The 20591-nt window shown below is 47.7% G+C and overlaps 1 protein-coding gene across 1 annotated transcript; it reads left to right on the forward strand.

Moving 5' to 3' along the window:
• Positions 1-397: 397 nt before the first annotated feature.
• On the forward strand, positions 398-19787 carry NOL9 (nucleolar protein 9). Its single transcript, XM_061185051.1, has 12 exons — positions 398-769; positions 1578-1797; positions 2326-2453; positions 5292-5427; positions 5553-5649; positions 6185-6282; positions 12911-13072; positions 13261-13558; positions 13927-14038; positions 16433-16610; positions 18309-18442; positions 19077-19787. The coding sequence occupies exons 1-12, from the start codon at positions 410-412 to the stop codon at positions 19224-19226; spliced, it is 2073 nt and encodes a 690-aa protein (XP_061041034.1). The 5' UTR covers positions 398-409; the 3' UTR covers positions 19227-19787.
• The last annotated feature ends 804 nt before the right edge of the window (positions 19788-20591 follow it).

Genomic DNA, 20591 nt, shown 5'->3' on the forward strand with positions numbered 1-20591 from the left:
CTCAAAGACACGTGCATGCAAACAGGGTATGCAAATAGACCGGTTTTGTTTAAAACGTCAATCCTGGAGCTTTCTCTGCAGGAAAAAAAAAATCCTAGGTGGATTTCCGGAGAGGTGGCCTTGGACTCAGGGTATCTGACTTTCCCTCTGCAGGCGGCCGGGGTGGGGCTTTTGCATAATGTAAATGGAGCCTTCGTTGGGACACCCGGCCCGGGTGTCGCCCCAGGCGGCCCCCAGATCCGCCCCCCACCGCCAGAGGGCCTGAGCCTCCAAGGGGCCGGGTGAGGCCCGGAGGCCCTGACGAGGCCGCCGGCAGAGGGCGCCCGCGGCTCCCAGGCCGCTGGACGGGCCGCGGGGCGGAGCGACGGGATCTCGCGAGATTGTCGAGCAACAGGCGCCGGTGGGCAGCATGGCTGACTCGCTGCTACTGTTTAAGAGGGGTCCTTCTCGGTCCACGTGGCTGCGGGCCCGCAAGGCCCGGCCCCGCCTCATCCTCAGCTACCGGCCCCGCCGCCGGCTCGGGAGGCTGCGCTGGCGCGGCCGAAGGCGCTTTCGGCGGCGACTGCTGCAGGCCCAGGCGGCCGGCGCGGACTGGCGGGAGGGCTGCTGCCTGGTGTCGCGCGCGGCGGCGCCCCGGAGGCCCAAGACCGCGGCCCCCAGCCCCCGCCCGGCCGAGGATCCGACCCCGAGTTGTTCCGCGATCCTCCCCATCCCGCCAGTGCGGTCGGCCGGCTCGGGCCGCGCCGTGTTGCTGCTGCCGCTGGGGCAGGTAGGTCGCGCCCGGGAAGCCGGGAGGGCAGAGCGGGAGGGGTGGGGACGCAGCCCTGGGAGCTGCAGGCTGGGAGAGGCCCGTGTCCCCCTGCGGGTCCTTTGGACGCATTCCTCGGGCGGTGGTGCTGGGCAGAGCGTAACAAGGACCCTCCCGAGGGAATTCGGGGCTGGAGGGACTTTAATAGTAATGATAATAATAGGTTGCATTTACCGAGTGCTTAGAAATGTCAGGCTCTAAGTGTTCTAAGTGTTTGGGGCATACGAACCCATTTAGTACTCATGCATGCTCTACGGAGTCATTACCGTTAGGAATGGTTACAGAAAGAAAGAATATAGCTTAGGTAACTTGCCAGAAAGTTATACAGCAGAGGTAGAGCCAGCAGTCAAACCCTGGCAGCCTGATTGCAGGGCCCCTGACGTTCACCTGAACGTTGGTCTGGGAGGTCCCCCGCAATACAGGAGGGAGGTGAAAACCCAAGAACGGGAGAGACTCGGCAGGCGCTGGACCTTTGTAAGAACAGGGAGCCATGAGTACAGCAGAGCTGAGTTCAGGGGGCCCCCCCCGGGTCAGTGTTCACCAGACTCTCTGTCCCTGTAGCTGCCATAGGATATGATCTTAGGTTAAAAATATTAATATTTTAATCTATTAGTTTAAAATACTAGATAGTCACCTACAAGGTATTCTGTTACTTGGAAATCAGCCTCCTTTTGATGTCTGAGTAGCCAGTTAAGATCTTAGAAGTTTTCTGTCATTGGTAACAGAATCTGTAACCTTATTTCTTCCTTTCTTTTTTCTTTCCCTCTAGGGCTTTACTTTTAGCGGGATCTGTCGTGTGACCTGCCTCTATGGCCAGGTGCAGGTGTTTGGTTTTACCATCAGCCAAGGCCAACCTGCCCAAAATGTCTTCTCTACCTATACCCACTCTCGCCTGACTATCAATGCAGTTCATTACTCAGTGCATGAGAAAAGCAAGAAAGAGATGAAAAGGGAAGCCCGAAGTTTGCTCAGATCTTATCTGAACCAAGGTAATGAAAAAAACTGCATGATTTACTAAGGGTGTATCATAATAAGGTGAATAATTTTTTTTTTTTTTTTTTTTTTTGGCTGCGCTGCCTGGCATGTGGGATCTTAGTTCCCCGACCAGGGATTGAACCCATGCCCCCTGCATTGGAAGCGCAGAGTCTAAACCCCTGGACGGCCGGGGAAATCCCAAGGCGAATAGTTTTCAGATGCTTAGTATGGCCTAGAACTTGTACTCTTTACTGGTATCTATTTAAACTCTCACCAGGGTCTTGAGAGTGAAGCTATTGTTTTCACGATTTTACAAATGAGAAAAGTTGCCCAAGGCCACACAGCGTGTTTAGGTAGCAAACCTGGATTGACTTCCCCACCCAGGTGTGTTCCTATCATGCAATATGGGCTCCTGAAAAAGTCTCTCAAACATAATTCCTAGTCTCAAAAAGTTTGAAATTTAGCAGAGGAGAAGGAGGTCCTAAAGGGCATAGAGTTTAATGGTGTGCTATTTCTAAGGTAGTTTATATCTCTCTTTACAGATGACAGATATTGTTTGATGAAGAATTTTTCTCCTCTGTGTTCCATTCTGTTGCTGGAACGTCTGAAAACCTCCACTGTGAACTTCATAATCAGCCATCCAGGTTTATCTTACGTTTTCGTACAAGAGGTAGAACCAGTTTTCATTCAGAGTTTTGCTAATTACTTTCACCAAAACAGTCAGATGACTATGTAGGATGCCCCCTTGGAAGATCAGTCTGTCTGTCACATTGTGCTGTAAGTCATACAGAATGTGACGTGTGTGTAAAGTAAAAGTAGTCAGTATAGAAGGCTATATCGTGAAAATTGTCTCTTCTACCCCCCTTAGCTTCATTCCCCAGAGAAAGTCATCATTTTTTACTATAGTTGGTTAAATGCCTTTTGATATTTCTTCAATGGTTATCTTTATATTTTTTTAAATGGTTATCTTTATATTTTGATTTACTAACTTGAGACAGTATGAATTTTCTCTAAACTCTGAATGAGAATGAGTAATTTCAATGTACTTACACTTTCTCCCATCTCTCTCTTTCTTCATCTCCAAATTTTTGCTGCCCTTATTATTAATTTCCTGAAGTCGGGTCGGTCACTATAATTGTCTCCCACGAGCCAGTAGACTGAGTCAACTCTATAGGAACATCAGACAGACTGGGTGTGAGGTGTGACCGCTTGGGTGCACGGAGACGGGGCGCTGCAGGAGGAGACTTAAATCTGTAGCTTAAAGATGCCTCTTAGACATTCAGTTGGAGATGTCAAGTGGGAGGTGCAGTGTGTGGGTCAAGTTCAGAGAGGAGGTTGGGAATGTAAATTTGGGAGCTTTCAGCAGAAGAGGGTTCTGGAGCCCATGAGACAGGATAGTAACACCAAGGAGTTGATACAGGTAAAAATGAGAAGCTTCAGGGTCTGAGCCCGAGGAGCAACAAAGGGACTGAGCAAAGCAGGCGGGTGTGGTCAGGGAGCCGCTGAAGGAGGCCCCGAGGCAGCTGATGGTGACAGGAGGCCTGAGAAGGGAACTTGGGTGCAGAATCACCATCTGGACAAGAGTGGTTTCATTGCACTGCTGAGGGGGCTAGCCTGACTGGAATGGGGTCAAGACCTGGGGAAGAGCGGAACTCAAGGGTTTAGTAGTAAGGGATTTTGCTTTTAGAGAGTTTAGCTGTAAAGGGAAGAAAGAAATGAAACAGTGGTGGGAGGAGTGAACATGAACTAGAGAGTTGTGGTTTTTGTTCAGGTGGATGGGAAAAAAACCTCGTGATTGAACACAGCAGGTGGGAAAGATCCACAGGAGAGAGCGCGCTGGTGCATGAGGGAGAGGATGGCTGGAGCGAGGTGGGGGATTGGACCTCGAGGGACGGGTTCTGGTGTCTGTGTGGAGGGTTGGCCTTAGGAGCAGAGGCAGTTCCTTCAGAGTGGCTGAAGGCAGTGCCTGGGACAGAGCCAGGGACAAGGGGAAGGTCTCTTCTGATTGCTTCCCATTACGCTGTGAGATGGTTCAAGGTTATCACCTAGGGAGTAGGAGGGAGTTGGAGGCTGGAAGATATGAAACAAGGGCAGGACAATGAATGGGCTCTTGTGGTCACGTAAATTTAATCTAGTACAGAATCCAGCAGCTTGGTCGGAGCCATAGAGAAGGGAATGGAAATCCCGTGTTACCAAGTGAATGTTTCAGATGCCATGATCAAACTCATTCTTTTTTCATGTATTTTCAGCTTTTTGTTTTGTCCCTGCGACTTACCCAACCAGCAGGGTTTATACTCCTTATGATCTTTCTTGGATAACTTTCCTTTCCACACTTACGTGTTAATACATTCTGGAATTATATTTTCATATAAGGCAGATAGTAAACTTTAGCTGCTCTCATTTTATAAGATGTTCCTGTTTTTCCCTCAGTGATTGATAGTTGAGCGGAGTATAGAATTACAGGTTCAAAGAAGTTTTCCTCGAAACCTTGAAGGACTTGCTCCATTGTTTTCTAGAATCCAGAATAGCTGCTAGGAATCCTCACCCCAGGCTGATTCTTGCTCCTTTTATGATGTCCTTCTCCTCAGGGTTGATGAATTGCATGGGGATGTGATTGTGGGTGGGCTCTCTTCCTGGGTCCTCCCTTATTCCATCTGAGACCCACTTGCTTCTGCCAGGGCCCTGCTCTCATTCCTCCGGTGGCTTTCCTGTGGTTTCCTGCTACTTATGCTAGAATGCCATCGGACTTCATGTCTCCACTTTCCACATCCTTTCAACTCTCTTTTTTTAAAGATTTATTTATTATTTATTTATTTTTGGCTGCGTCGGGTCTTAGTTGCGGCACGTGGGCGGTTCGTTGCGGGCTTCTATCTAGTTGTGGCAGTGGGTTGTGTTTTTTCCTCTCGCTCTCTGGTTGTGGCACGCAGGCTCCATAGTGCATGGGCTCTGTAGTTTGCGGCACGCGGGCTCTAGTTGAGGCGCGTGAGCTCAGTAGTTGTGGCGTGCTGGCGTAGTTGTCCCACAGCATATGGGCTCTCAGTTCCCCGACCAGGGCTCTAACGCCCATCGCCTGCATTGGAGAGCAGATCCTTTACTACTGGACCACCAGGGGAGTCCCTCCTTTCAACTCTTTGTCTTTTTGCTTGATGTTTTTGGAGACTGTCTTGACTTTATTCCAAATCACCAACCTGTTCTACAGCTGGGGTCTTTGGTTGAATTTTTCTTGTGGCCATCACTTTTAAATTTCCATGCATTTTCTTTTTCTCTGGAGTCTCCCGCAGAGGTGGTGGCAGCTTGGAAGTAAGCGTAAGCTGTGAAAATAGAGACATGGACGGCTTTGGGAGTCAACAAGACTTACTGGAGGGTTGGATTTGGGGGGTGAGAGAAAGGGAGAGATCGAATTTATCTTTTGTAGCTCACAACTATATGAGACTTATTAATTTAGAACCGAAGAAAAAGAAGTGTATTTGTTTTCATCTTTTTTTAAAGTTTACATTGTTACTTTCAGATTCCGACTTTCCAGATTAACTCTGAGTATTTCGCCTTGAAATCTGTCGGCATTAGAAGAGAGAGAAAAAAAAACGGCCTTCGTTTAACCGAGAGTGCCTTTTCAGTCATGGAAGAGTTAGTCAGCATCTCTTGTGGTGAGTAATACGTACCGATACAGTCTAGCGTGTTTATCCACCAAAGCCTCAGAGGGTTACTGTTGATGATTAGCGTCCTAAAGAAGATGGCTAATTTTAGGGGTCAATGTTTGTTTCACCTCCAGAAGAAGCAGACGGCTGCCCTGTCATTCTGGTTTGTGGCTCTCAGGACATTGGAAAGTCAACATTTATTAGATACCTGATTAACCAGTTGTTAAATAGGTAAGAGTATTTTTGACATATTGCTAGATTTTTGGCAGGAAGTAGGATTTTTGATTTGAGAAACTAGATGGGAATGCATCCTGACTCCTAAGCAGAGATTATATACAACCCTGCAAAGCCACTCAGCTGAGTGAGGCGGTCTGGTTATACCAGGTTTTGGGGTGAAGTGATGGCGCTCTCAGGTATACCCACCTTGCCTGTCGGTGAGCTCGCGAGAGTTGTCACTTGGTCTCTGAAAATGTATTTGTCCAAATCCAGAGAGTCAGGGTAGGGATAAATTCTGTTGCATTTTAAAAATAAAATGTTAAGAAAGGCAAAGTTTTATCCATATAATGAGTGGACACTGTGGCCTTGCCTGCGTCCCATTTTCTCTTTACCGTTCTTCTGTGTTGGTTGTCGTCTTTGGAGCATTCTACCTATGAGGCTGCATAGGGTGGATTATGCCTGTGCATCACATAAAATCTTTACAATCTGATTTACCCTTTGGGCACAGTAAAACTAGTTAAGATTTTCTTTCTTTCTTTTAAATTTTCAGTATATCCTGCATTGACTATTTGGAATGTGATCTGGGACAGACAGAATTTACTCCACCAGGTTGCATTTCTCTACTTAATGTTACAGAACCAGTTCTAGGTATGTATTATATACTTCTTAAATGTCTTGGTTTTATACAGTGTGAAAGTAATGATACAAAAAGTTCAAAGAGGGCTTCCCTGGTGGCGCAGTGGGTAAGAATCCACCTGCCAAGGCAGGGGACACGGGTTCGAGCCCTGGTCCGGGAAGATCCCACATGCCGCGGAGCCCGTGCGCCACAACTACTGAGCCTGCGCTCTAGAGCCCACGAGCCACAACTACTGAAGCCCGCGCACCTAGAGACCGTGCTCCACAACAAGAGAAGCCACCACAATGAGAAGCCCATGGACCACAACGAAGAGTATTCCCCGCTCGCCGCAACTGGAGAAAGCCCGCACGCAGCAACGAAGACCCAACACGGCCAAGCAGCCAAGGATAGATAAATAAAATAAATAATAAATCCAAAAAAAAAAAAAGTATTGTTTAAAAAAAAAAATTCAAAGAATACAAAAGTATAACATATAAAAAAAGAACATTCTCCACCGCTCCCAAACTCATGGTCTTCCCATAACTATTCCTCTAGCCTCAAAAAAACAAAAACAAAAACCCAATAATACCTTTCTAGGGTTCCATTTTAGTGAATGGAACTCCCATCCATTTTATTTTATGTAAATTGGAAACACTTTTCAGTAATATTACCATCTTATATAACCCTATACAATGATCTAAATCAAGAAATTGACATTGATATAACACTATTAACTAATCTATAGATCTTTTTTTTTTAAATTAATTTATTTATTTTTATTTTATGGCTGTGTTGGGTCTTCGTTTCTGTGCGAGGGCTTTCTTCTAGTTGCGGCAAGCGGGGGCCACTCTTCATCGCGGTGCGCGGGCCTCTCACTATCGCGACCTCTCCTGTTGCGGAGCACAGGCTCCAGACGCGCAGGCTCAGTAATTGTGGCTCACGGGCCCAGCTGCTCCGCAGCATGTGGGATCCTTCCAGACCAGGGCTCGAACCAGTGTCCCCTGCATTGACAGGCAGACTCTCAACCACTGCGCCACCAGGGAAGCCCTAATCTATAGATCTTTTTTCAGAATTCATCAGTTATCCTACTAATATCCTTTTATGTTTCAGACTCCAAATCAGAGTCCCACATTGCCTTTTTTTTTTTTGGCTTTGCCTTGAGGCTTTGCAAGATCTCAGTTCCGCAACCAGGGATTGAACTCGGGCCACAGCAGTGAAAGCCTGGAATCCTAACCACTAGGCCACCAGGGAACTCCCACACTGCTTTTTTTTAATACAAAAATATACGTAATATGATATTTATCATTTTAACTATTCATGTGTACAGTTCGGTGGCATTAAATACATTCATATTTATATGAATGTAATATGAATATATATGGTGTTGTATAAGCATCACCACTATCTACCTCCAAAACTTTTTCACTGTCCCAAACTGAAATGCTGTACCTATTAAACAATAATCCATTCCCCACCCCAGTCCCCCACAGCCCCTAGGGACCGCTAGCCTGCTTTCGGTCCCTATGAATTTACCTAATTTAGGCACCTCATATAAGTGGAATCATGCAATATTTGTCCTTCTGTGTCAGGCTTTTTTCACTAAGCATAAAGGTTTTAAGGTCTGTTCATATTGTAGCATGTCAAAAGTAATTCCTTCTTATGGCTGAAAATTATTCCATTATGTCACATTTTGTTTATCCTTTTAACTGTTGATGGACACTTGGATTGTTTTCATTTTCTGCCTATTGTGATCTTGAACAAAGTAGTTGTGGCATGCAGGCTGTGGAGCATGCGGGCTTAGTTGCCCCACAGCATGTGGGATCTTAGTTCTCCAACCAGGGATCGAACCCGTGTCCCCTACATTGGAAGGCGGATTCTTAACCACTGGACCACCAGGAAAGTCCCAATTTTTGTTATTTTAATTTTGACCTTTCTTGTGTATGTGAAGTGATATCTCTTTTTGGTCTTGATTTGCATTTCTCTAATGACTAACGGGTGTTGAGCATCTTTTCATGTGCTTATTGGCCATTTGTACATCTGCTTTGGAGAAATGTCTAGTTTAGTCCTTTGCCCATCTTTTTAATTAATTAATTAATTAGTTTATTTTTGGCTGTGTTGGGTCTTCGTTGCCTCGCGAGGGGTTTCTCTAGTTGCAGCGAGGGGGGCTGCTCTTTGTTGCAATGCACGGGCGTCTCATTGCAGTGGCTTCTCTTGTTGCGGAGCACGGGCTCTAGGCGCGCGGACTTCAGTAGTTGTGGCACGGGGGCTCAGTAGCTGTGGCGCACGGGCTTAGTTGCTCCATGGCATGTGGGATCTTCCCGGACCAGGGCTCAAACCCGTGTCCCCTGCATTGGCAGGCGGATTCTTAACCACTGTGCCACCAGGGAAGTCCCCCTTTGCCCATTTTTGAATTGGGTTCTTTGTTTTTGTTGAATTTAGGAGTTCTTTATATATTCTGGATGTTAATTCCTTACTTCTAGGAATTTTGTCAGTTTTTGCTCTAACACTTAGGTCTTTGATCCATTTTGAGTTAATTTTTGTGTATGATACAAGGGAAGGGTCCAACTTTGTTCTTTTGCACGTGGATGTCCAGTTTTCCAATATCTATTTGTTTTCCTTCCCCCACTGAGTGATCTTGGCACCCATGTTGAAAATCATTCTGGACTCTTTATTCTATTCCTTTGGTTTATGTCTGCCCTTAGGCCAGCACCACACTTTTAATTACTGTACCTTTGTAGTAGGTTAAAAGTTGGGAAATGTGAGTCCTCCGACTTTATTCTTTTTCAAGATTGTTTGGCCTTTTGGGACCCTTTGCAGTTCCATATGAATTTGAGAATAGGCTTTTCCATTTCTGGGGAAAAGGCTATTAGAATTTTGATAGGGATTGTGTTCAGTCTGTAATTTTTTAGGTCTTCTTTAATTTCTTTTCTTTTCTTTTTTTTTTTTAATATTTATTTATTTATTTTGGCTGCGCCAGGTCTTAGGTCTTAGTTGCGGCACACGGGATCTTCCTTGCGGCATGGGGTATCTTTAGTTGCGGCATGCAGACTCTTAGTTGTGGCATGCAGGATCTAGTTCCCCGACCAGGGATTGAACCCGGACCCCCTGCATTGGGAGCACAGAGTCTTACTCACTGGACCACCAGGGAAGTCCCTTTTTTTTTTTTTAATAAATTTATTTATTTATTCATTTAATTTAATTTTTTTTTTTCTGTTTGGCTGCATTGTGTCTTTGCTTGCATGCCGTTTTTCTGTAGTTGCTGAGAGCGGGGGCTACTCTTTGTTGCGGTGCGCGGGCTTCTCATTGCGGTGGCTTATCTTGTTGCAGAGCACAGGCTCTAGGCGTGCGGGCTTCAGTAGTTGTGGCACACAGGCGTCAGTAGTTGTGGATCGCGGGCTCTAGAGCGCAGGCTCAGTAGTTGTGACGCATGGGCTTAGTTGCTCCGCGGCATGTGGGATCTTCCCGGACCAGGGCTCGAACCCGTGTCCCCTGCATTGGCAGGTGGATTCTTAACCACTGCGCCACCAGGAAGCCCGGGAAGTCCCTTTTTAATTTCTTTTTAAATTTTATTTATTTATTTATTTATTTTTGGCTGCGTTGGGTCTTCATTGCCGCGTGCGGGCTTTCTTTAGTTTTGGCGAGCGGGGGCTACTCTTCATTGCAGTGCACAGGCTTCTCATTGTGGTGGCTTCTCTTGTTGCGGAGCACGGGCTCTAGGTGCGCGGGCTCAGTAGTTGTGGCACGTGGGCTCAGTAGTTGTGGCTCGTGGGCTCTAGAGCGCAGGCTCAGCAGCTGCGGTGCACGGGCCTAGCTGCTCCACGGCATGTGGGATCCTCCTGGACCAGGGCTCGAACCCGTGTCCCCTGCATGGGCCGGCGGATTCTTAACCACTGCGTCACCAGGGAAACTCCCTTTTTAATTTCTTTAAGCAGTATTTTACCTCCTTGGTTAGATTTATTCCTAAGGATTTAATTCTTTTAGTTATTGTAACTGGAATTGCTATTCTAATTTCCTTTTCATATTGTTAATTGCTGGTGTATAGAAACATAACTGACTTTTGTGTTTTGATCTTGTGCCCTGCAACTTTGCTGAATTCCTTTATTACCCTCTAGTAGCGTTCTTGTGAATTCTTTGGGATTTTCTATATATAAGATCATGTCATCTGTGAATAGAGATAGTTTTATCTCTTCATTTCCAAGTTGGATGCCTTTTATTTCTTTTTCTTGTCTGATAACTCTGGCTAGAACCTTTAATACAATGTTGAATAGAAAGTAAACATCGTTTTCTTGTTCCTGATCTTGGAGGTAATGCATCCAGTCTTTTACCATTAAGTAAAATGTTGGTTGTGGCTTTTTCAGTTTACCTTTGTCAGGTTGAAGAAGTTGTCTTCTATTCCTAGTCTGTGGAATGTTTTTTATCATGGAAGGAGGTTGGATTTTGTCAAATGCTTTTTCTGTTTCTGTTCAGATAATTGTGTGACTTTTGTTAAGTTGATTTTTAAAGGAAGCAGACGGTATCACAATAGGTTGCTAGATATATTAACGATTTAACACGCTTTTAGTCAGTAAGAATTTTTAAACACATTTACTTTATTTTAACAGCTTTCTCAAAAATACGTGTTTAGGGTGGGATAGGGAAGGTGGGAGGGAGACGCAAGAGGGAGGAGATATGGGGATATCTGTATGTGTATAGCTGATTCACTTTGTTATAAAGCAGAAACTAACACACCATTATAAAGCAATTATGCTCCAATAAAGATGTTAAAAAATAATAATAATAATTGTTTAGGGGAGTCCCCTAGTAGCCTAGTGGTTAGGATTCCGGGCTTTTACTGCCATGGCCTAGGTTCAATCCCTGGACTGGGAACTGAGATTCCGCAAGCCACACGGCGCAGCCAAAAAAAAAAATTGTTTAGACTTAGCTCTTTAGCTGGTGTCATTGTTCCTCTTTTACATTTTCTCTACTTCATTTAATTTTTTTTCCTTTTTTAATCCCTTAGTATTTCAGTGGGTATTTCTAAAAACAAGGACACTGCTGTGTAATCATAATACAACCACCAAAATCAGTATAGTAACGTTGCTACAGTGTGGTTACTCGATTTTGTCCACTGTTCCAATCATCTTTGTAGGCCCAGTGTGTACTTACAAGTCTTTAGTCCCCTTTAGTCTGGAACAGTTCCTCCGGCTTTTCTTATCTTTTATGACCGTGACAATTAGAAGGGTACGTTTGTAGGCTCCCCCGTGGTTCGATTTAGAAGTGACGCTGTTCTCCGTGTGTCATATAAACATGCTGTCAGTTTGTCCTGTTGCCAGACATGTTAGCTTTGATCAATTGGTTAAGATAGTGTTTGCCAGGGTTTTCCACTCTAACTAGGTGTGCTCTTTTTATCTTCTTCTGGGTGTCATTTCTTCTAGATCCCCTCCGTGGACAGAGTTAGGGAATATGCATGTGCTTAAACCCACGCATGTCATGTATGTACGTATATAATATGTGTGTGTGTACATATATATGTACACACACATATTTCTATGTCTTTCTGTATCTTTCTGTTTATTAAGAGCCATGAGTTTGCACTGATCATTCTTTTTTTTTTTTTTTGGCCACACCACGTGGCTTGCGGGATCTTAGTTCCCCGACCAGGGATCGAACCTGGGCCCCCTGCAGTGGAAGCGTGGAGTCCTAACCACTGGACCGCCAGGGAGTTCCCTGCACTGATCATTCCGATTCTAATCTAGCACCCAGGGTTCATTCTAGTTAGCCTTTCCCCTTCCATATTTATAAGTTCCTTCTCTGATGGTAAGAACCCTGGCTGCCGTTATTCTCAGTATATTTACATATTTGCTCATTCCCCTTGTATTTGCTCAGTCCCTCGACTACGCAGGCCACCCTCTCTGTTGTGGGCTGCCCCGAATCCCCTGGCCCCGACCTGGAGGGGAGCCTCGCCAGCTCTTTCCCAGGCGGCCTCGCCCCAACCCCATTGACCATGGCCCTTGCCCCGCCAACTGTGTTGCGACGTCGTCCTGGCCACCTGTCTGCTGTGGGCGCTGGCCCCAGCCAGAGGGGATGGACAGACTGCTGTTGTGATTAGGGAGTATCAGCTCTGGAGCTGGACCACCTGAGTTCAAGTCCAGCTGATTTCTACTAGCTGTGTGACCTTGGTCAAGTTAATCTCTTTCTCAATTTCCTTGTCTGTAAAAATGGGGAAAGTAATACTACCTGTCTCACAGGGTGTTTATGAAAACTAGAGACTGTGTGTGTAGCATACGTAAGACATAGTAAGTACTGTAGTCCAACAGGTGACTGCTGCTGTTATTAATCGTTGTCTCCTTAGTGTGTAAGCCCTGTAGGGATGTTTGTTCAGTTCACAGAAATGTCCTAAGTATCTAGGACAATGCCCAGCATTCAGTAGGTGTTCAGTAAATGTTTGTTGAATGAGTGGCTGTATTAGGACTTAGTTGGGGTTAACTGTGTATGTAATTGTGAGCGTGTCTTTGTATGAAGTTGAAAGCTTGGACTTCCGAAAGTAGGAGCACAGCTATTCCTAGTGGTAGGACGGGCTCGGATTTCCTGAGGAGCTTTGTCAGTGACGATGGCTGGACCAAAACCCTCGCCACCTCTTAGGTTCTCCCGGATTGATGACTCTCATCTTTATCTTCTTAGGACCACCTTTCACCCACCAGAGGACACCCCAGAAAATGGTCTATTATGGGAAGCCTTCTTGTAAAAACAACTTTGAAAATTATATTGAGATAATAAAGTATGTGTTCAGCTCCTACAAGAGAGAGTCCCCGCTTATCGTCAACACGATGGGCTGGGTGGCAGGTAAGCCCACGGAGGCGCATGGGTTGGGCGGGAGGGTCGGGCAGTGGGGATAAGTGCGTGGCTTCCAGACATTAGTGCCGAAGCCCGGTTTTTGGGCAGTTCCTTGTCTCAGAAGCAGTCCAGCTTCTTGCAGGAGTGCGTCGCCTCTCTGTGCACTAACTGTGCTCCCGTGGTCTCCTTCCTCATAGACCAGGGTCTCCTGCTTCTTATTGACCTGATCCGACTGCTGTCGCCCAGCCACGTCGTCCAGTTCAGCTCCGACCGGGGTAGGTACATGCCAGACCTCAGCCCAAGCTACGTGGGCGACATGGACGGCTTGTACACGAAGAGCACGTCCAAAGTCAGAAGCAGAGGGTTCCACCTGGCAGAATTCACAGACAATTTGGAATTTGCTGACGAAGAAAAGGAGAATCCAGTTCTGTTTACTGGATACAAACTGATGTCCGTTAAGTCGGAGTTTGTGTCTGGAAAAACCCCAAGAAATAGGTAAGCAAAGCATCATGGCTGGAGAAGTTAGTTTTCTTCAGTCTTACAAGGCCTTCTGTCCTCAATTCCTTCAAAGGAATAGTCCTCTAAAATTTTTCAGATCTCTGTCACAGCTATCTACTTATGAAGGAGAGTCAGTTATTTTCTGAATGGTTACTTTCCCAGTGGAGACATCCAGAATTGGCCTCCAGGTCTGCTTGCCAGGGGCTTTGACTTGAAGGATTTCCAGGGGGTTTATGGAAGGGCAGGGTCTGCAGATGCTAAGGTTGGAACGTGGGCTGTGTGCATAGAATCTGTGTGATGTCTCTAGTGGGAGGTGGGCCTGTAAGGTTAAATCTCTGTTTACCTCGTTGTGATTTACTTTTCAGAGAATCACATAACAAAGTCCTTCGCGAGTTGGCAGTGCTGAGTTACCTTGGCCAGTTGCAGCCCCCAGTGCCAAAGCCACTGTGTCCCTTACATGGTCTGACACCCTATCAGGTGATCTGAACTCTTGGAATTGTCTTTATTTGGGTTACTTAAACACGCCTACGGCTTCCTGTGTGCCAAGAGCACTTTGACCACTTTATAGCGCCTCACTCATTTAGTCCTCAGGGCAGCCCTATGGTGTAGATTTGGTGACTGTCCCCGTTTTACAGATGGGAGCTGAGTGATCCAGTGTGAGTGGCACAGCTGGCCGCAGACCCAGGCAGCCCAGCTCCAGAGCCGAGCTCTTCACTGCTGTGCTGGGCCCGACTCTGGTTCCATCCTGGCTAAGAATGTTCTACTAATACCAGGGGTGGCACTGGGATTACACCCCGGCAGCCCATCTCCGCCCTTGCACTGACTGGCTGCGTGCAGCTTGGGCTCTCACCTGGGAACAGCGGTGCCAGACCTCGCAGAACGCTTGTGCAGATTTCACGAGCGCTCACAGCAGGGCCTGGCACCCGGAGAACACTCTTAAACCATTTCCGATATCGTCACAAGTAGATTCTGGCACTAGAGTATATGCATCTTGGATTCCAACCTCTGAAGAATTCATTTGAGAAGAAACCACCGTAACATTAGGATTCCAAATGATGACAGAATAAAACAGCAACAGGTAGCATTTCTAAGTGCTCACCCTGTGCTGTGCTCTCTTCTAAGCCTGGGTTAACTCCTTTACTCAGCGAGGCGCTGTTATTATCCCCACTTTACAGATGGCACAACTGAGGCCAGGGGCACTGAGTCATCTTGCCCAAAGGGCCATAGTAAAAGTTTGGGCCGGGACCGGCGCCCAGGCGGCCTGACTCTAGAGCCCAGGGTACTCAGCTCTGCTGTGTGGCCCGTGCAGTGCTGAGCACCCCCTGTGCCACGCGCTCTGCCGAGCACGTTACCTGGGGTGGCAGCCTGCCCGGGAGGTGCTGTTACAGACCCCGCTTACAGCGTAGAAAACCGGGCACAGCCAGGTGGACACACTGGCCTGAGGTCGCACAGGCAGGGGCCGTGACCCGGGGGGCAAGGATGCGTTTCCTGAGCCTGATGGAGAGATTGGCTCCAGGCTTCCAAGTCGTCTCCACTAAAGAACCTAAGGCAGTTGGTTTAATGGAGTTTTGGTTGATTTACTGCAATTTACTCACTTGGTGATGCTCTATAACTGAACGTGAAACTTACCTGCCAGTAATTTAAACTGCCTTTTGTTACAAATTCACATTTGTTTTTTTAACAATTTTTTAAACATTTTATTTATTTTTGGCTGTATTGCGTCTTCGTTGCTACGCAGGCTTTTCTCTACTTGCGGTGAGCGGGGGCTACTCTTCATTGCCGTGCGTGGGCTTCTTGTTGTGGTGGCTTCTTTTGTTGCAGAGCACAGGCTCTAGGTGCACGGGCTTCGGTAGTTGTGGCACGTGGGCTCAGTAGTTGTGGCTCGCGGGCTCTAGAGCGCAGGCTCAGTAGTTGTGGAGCACAGGCTTAGTTGCTCCGCGGCATGTGGGATCTTTCCGGACCAGGGTTTGAACCCGTGTTCCCTGCATTGGCAGGCAGATTCTTAACCACTGTGCCACCAGAGAAGTCCCCCTCACATTTGTTTTTGAAGCCTAAATAATATGTATAACAAAATGCTTTTCTGGGGACTTCCCTGGTGGCGCAGTCGTTAAGAATCCGCCTGCCAATGCAGGGGACACAGGTTTGAGCCCTGGTCCAGGAAGATCCCACATGCCGCGGAGCAGCTAAGCCCGTGCTGCACAACTACTGAGCCCGCGCGCCACAACTACTGAAGCCCGAGTGCCTAGAGCCTGTGCACCACAACGAAGAGTAGCCCCCGCTCCCTGCAACTAGAGAAAGCCCGTGTGCAGCAACAAAGACCCAACGCAGCCAAAAAATAAATTAAAAAAAAAAAAAGTTTTTCTACTTTAAAAGTTTGAAATTACCCAGAAAGTTACACGTTAAAGGTAGTTATTTACCTTTTGCTCCGGGAATGCAATCGATTTTTCTTATTGCAATAGTTAAATTAGGGAGTGAATGGAGGCTTTTTCTCACTGAATGGATTTTTACTCTCTCCCATCAGGAGGCCTCTCAGTGATGGGTTTTCATAGTCTCCCTCCCTCAGCTTCAGCTCATGTAGGATGTCTCCAAACTTGCATCTCATGTGTCTCTGTAGACAAAGTTCCAGGCGTTCAGTTTAGATTTCTAGCAGGTATTGCTGGTATACAGGAGCTTTGTGTAAGTTTCCTAGGTTCTCTGTATTAGAACGGTGAAGCACTAAACAAATGCTGGTTGGTGTTTCCATTCTGTTTAGATATTTCTTGGTAGGTGGTTTGGCAGATAGAACTTCAGATAGCTGGCGAGTCAACTTGTAAAAATTAAAAGTAGTCTTTCAAGTAGAATTCACAGGGGGGATGTGCATGTATCTTTCAGGTCCCTTTCAACGCCATCGCACTCCGGATTATCCACGCTGATGTCGCTCCTACCCACATATTGTACGCTGTGAATGCCAGCTGGGTTGGGCTTTGCAAGATCCTGGATGATGTCAGAGGACATGCACATGGGCCCATCCTGCTTGCCCAGACACCCATCTGTGATTGTTTGGGGTTTGGTGAGTCTGAGAGGGACACCTGTCTGTAAACCTACTGAAATTGACCCACTTCTTCAACTGTAGATGGCTGGGCTTGCCCTTGTCGCTGTCACTTGGCTGGAGTGGCCAGAGAGCTTCTCTGTCTTCTGTATAGTGGGCCTTGCGGGCTGGAGGGCAGGAAGGAAGCGGTTCTTTCTCTGCTTCTCCTGCCAGCTCCTCCAGGATTCCTAAGGGCCTGGTCACGGCCTCCTTCTCATCTGACATGTTTTCCGTGGGCCCTCCCACCCACTGCTGGGGCTCTAAGTCCATCTTAGGCTGACGTCCGTGGGGTCTCTCCAGCACAACGGTGCATCGGAGCTCCAAGCCCACGTGACCACTGCACTTCTCCGCTTGGATGTCTCACTGGCACCTAAGACTTGGGTCCCAAACTGAGTCCTGATGGGTCCATCTACCCCTTCCCTAATGTTCTCCCCAAATCTCCTCCTCCTAGCCTGCACCATCCCCAGTTCCCAGGCCATGAACGGTCCTTTGAAGATTTACTCTGGCGTTTGGGTCCGGCCCCTGGGTCCTCCTTGGCACCCCCTTGCTTTCATTCTCCACATCCAGCCCACTCGCAGGCCTGGTAGTTCCGTTTTCAGAATGTCAGACTCCTCCACCGCATCTCTTCTCACCATGCCCGTCTCATTTCTTGCCCCGGACTAGTGGAAAAGCTGTGTAACTGGACTCCCCACAGTCAGGGGTGATCTGAGCACATACGAGATCACACCGCATCCTGGTGCGTCCCTTCGCACAGGTCCAGCCTGTGGACCCAGCCTCGCAGTGCCTGGCAGGCTTGGGTCCCTGCCTCCTTCACCAAACCTGCCTCACGTGATCGTCCCCCGGCTCACTAAGATCAGTAACTGTCAGTGTATACTTCTGGAAGGGGGCTGGGCCTACACACCTCAAGATTAGCAAAACCCTTAGTTAATATGTGTTCTTGATTTATACAACACTGAACTTCTCAAAAGCATTTCCGCAGGACTCGTATGCTTTAGTACAGACCGTAACGAAGGGATTGGTGATGGGGAGAGACTGGGTCATCTTTGCGTTCCCCACTGGTGGGTTTCTCCCTGGCCCAGGTGCACCTTAGTTAAGACAGTGTAGGACTTCGGTTTCTCACAGCTGAACAAGGAGAAGGGTACAAAGAGTCTTCAGATATGCAAATATGCCGCTTTGTATTTTCAAAGCAAAACACAGTTGACGTTGAAACTCTTATTTTAAAAGCCATTCTAGAATTCTGAGTGGTGGGGAAGTTTGATATCTTCCAGATAGGATGATTTTTTTTTTTAATTAATTAATTTATTTATTTATTTATTTTTGGCTGGGTTGGATCTTTGTTGCTGCCCGCGGCCTTTCTCTAGTTGTGGCGAGCAGGGGCTACTCTTCGTTGCGGTGCGCGGGCTTCTCATTGCAGTGGCTTCTCTTGTTGCGGAGCACGGGCTCTAGGCGTGCAGGCTTCAGTAGTTGTGGCACGCGGGCTCAGTAGTTGTGGCTCGCAGGCTCTAGAGTGCAGGCTCAGTAGTTGTGGCACACGGGCTTAGTTGCTTCACGGCATGTGGGATCTTCCCGGACCAGGGCTTGAACCCGTGTCCCCTGCATTGGCAGGCGGATTCTTAACCACTGTGCCACCAGGGAAGCCCCCAGATAGGATGATTTTTGTGTGTTTTGTGTGCTTTCAAGGAATTTGTAGAGGGATCGACATGGAGAAGAGGCTTTACCACATCCTCACTCCTGTGCCCCCGGAAGAGCTAAGAAACGTGAACTGTCTGCTGGTTGGAACCATTTCCATTCCACAGTGTGTTCTCAAGAGCCAGGTGAGTACGGCCCCCGGGGGCAGCCCTGGAGCTCGCTGGCCGTGTCCACTGTAGAGAGTGGGGGCCTGAAGTCAGGGCGAGAGTCACGGGAGCAGGTTATTGTTTGGGAAGCTTACACTCCGTGGTGGTATGTCAGCGTGGCCTAAAGGTCTGGGGCCCAGAGTCGCCATCATGCACGGCCAGGAGCCCCGTGGTGGAGCCGTCATTGCAGACGTGCGTGTGGGAGAAAAGAGCAGAGGTGACGTCCCCATGATGAGCCCTCCATGAAGACAGTCTTCAGGGGTCCCCGTGGGAAGGCCATGGAGGGTCACGTTGGCCAAGGGCATCCGTGTGGTCCCAAACCAAACGGCAAGACCTGCAGGCAGCTGGGGAGGCACCAGTGTCCCCCTCCACACCCGCTCGTTCTACCGGTTTGAGAGAGAAGCCTCCACCCCCATTCTCATGCTGTTTGATGGGTTTGTGGGGTTGAATTGTAAGTGGGCCCTTCCAGGGGAGGGGAGCCGAGTGTCTTAGGAGTGAGAGGACCTTCCTCAGACTCTCACTTTTTGTTTTTGTTTTTTTTTTGACTCTCACTTTTAACACTGTCTTCCGTCTTGGCTGGATTTGAAGTATTTTCTCTGTGTTTCCATTTCAGCGTGGGCTCGAAGGGACGATACCTTACATCACAACAGATTATAATTTTAAACTTCCTGGAGCATCAGAGAAAATTGGAGCAAGAGAAATTGAGGAAACACGTAAAGAGAAAGTACACCCCAAACCTAAATTCTATCGAAAAACAAACTGATCCTGATGTTCTTAATAAGGGAAGGACCTTTTCTACCGAGAGCTTGACTCTGTCTCCAGGCTGGCACCAGCGGACTGATGGGGTTCTGTGGCCACAAACGGAACGGCGCGCTTACGTAGCAAATGGTGCAGTGTTTGCTGCATAACTTGTGGATATGTTTAGAGTACATTTAAGTCTGTTCTTAAGTCGACGTGACCTAGAGGTTTGCCCTAGTCTTCTGTTTTATTTTCTAAGGGAGTAAAGCAGCAGGGAAAAGTTTGTGTGCCATTGAAACAGAAAGAACATGGTAGATTCCTCATACAGTTTTTCCAGGACCTGGTTGTTGGCATCTGGATAAAAATAGAGTAACGGGAGCCACAGAAACGTCCCAAGGAGGAAGGCAGGCTGGCCAGCAGGATGGAGCGCATAACGGAATATGGCGGCGCCCTGTGGTCCTTGCCCCGGGGCGGGGGCATTCCCATCCCTGCTCATTGGATGCTCTCCAGCCCCTTCCATGCATGTGGGCCAAGGGTTAAGCCTCTGTTTGGTCTGTTAAAGTTAATCAAGGTTTCAGAGATAAAAGTCTGACTCCAGAGCCCTTCTTCTTCCTTTTTAAAATCTGATGGTGAAAAATTTTATGCTGAAAAAATGCTCTCAAATCCAGGAAGCCTATCTTGGGGCCTCTTTAAAACCAGATTTGTCCTAATTGACTTCGCATCTGAGATTAAAAACACACAATGGGGGCTTCCCTGGTGGCGCAGTGGTTGAGAATCTGCCAATGCAGGGGACATGGGTTCGAGCCCTGGTCTGGGAGGATCCCACATGCCGCGGAGCAACTGGGCCCGTGAGCCACAACTACTGAGCCTGCGCATCTGGAGCCTGTGCTCCGCGACAAGAGGCCGCGACAGTGAGAGGCCCGCGCACCGCGATGAAGAGTGGCCCCCGCTCGCCGCCAACTAGAGAAAGCCCTTGCACAGAAACGAAGACCCAACACAGCCAAAAATAAATAAATAAATAAATAAAAACAAAACAAAAAACACACAGTGGGCAGAGCCGGACACTAGGCTGTTTGGAAGAAGGACCGGGGGACCAGCTCACGCTCTTGGGCTCAGTGGCTGGACCTGAACTCTGTGTCGGTGACAGTGCTGTTCTCCCAGGGGCCTTTGGGGCCAACGATGGAACTCCATCTTCTCCCCGGTGGTCAGGATTCTTTAACCTCCCAGGTTGGAAGTGGTTTTGGTAAACAATCAGGACAGCCAGGTCAGGTCACCATTTCTGCGTTTAGGACGCTGAGGCAGCCTTTCAAACTGGTGTTGTGAATTGCAGCTTCCTAGCAGAATGTGTTGAAGGACAGCTATTAGGATGTGTGGGTTTTAACGTTTATGT

Source organism: Eubalaena glacialis, chromosome 3, assembly GCF_028564815.1.
Source record: "Eubalaena glacialis isolate mEubGla1 chromosome 3, mEubGla1.1.hap2.+ XY, whole genome shotgun sequence".
NCBI lineage: Eukaryota > Metazoa > Chordata > Mammalia > Artiodactyla > Balaenidae > Eubalaena > Eubalaena glacialis.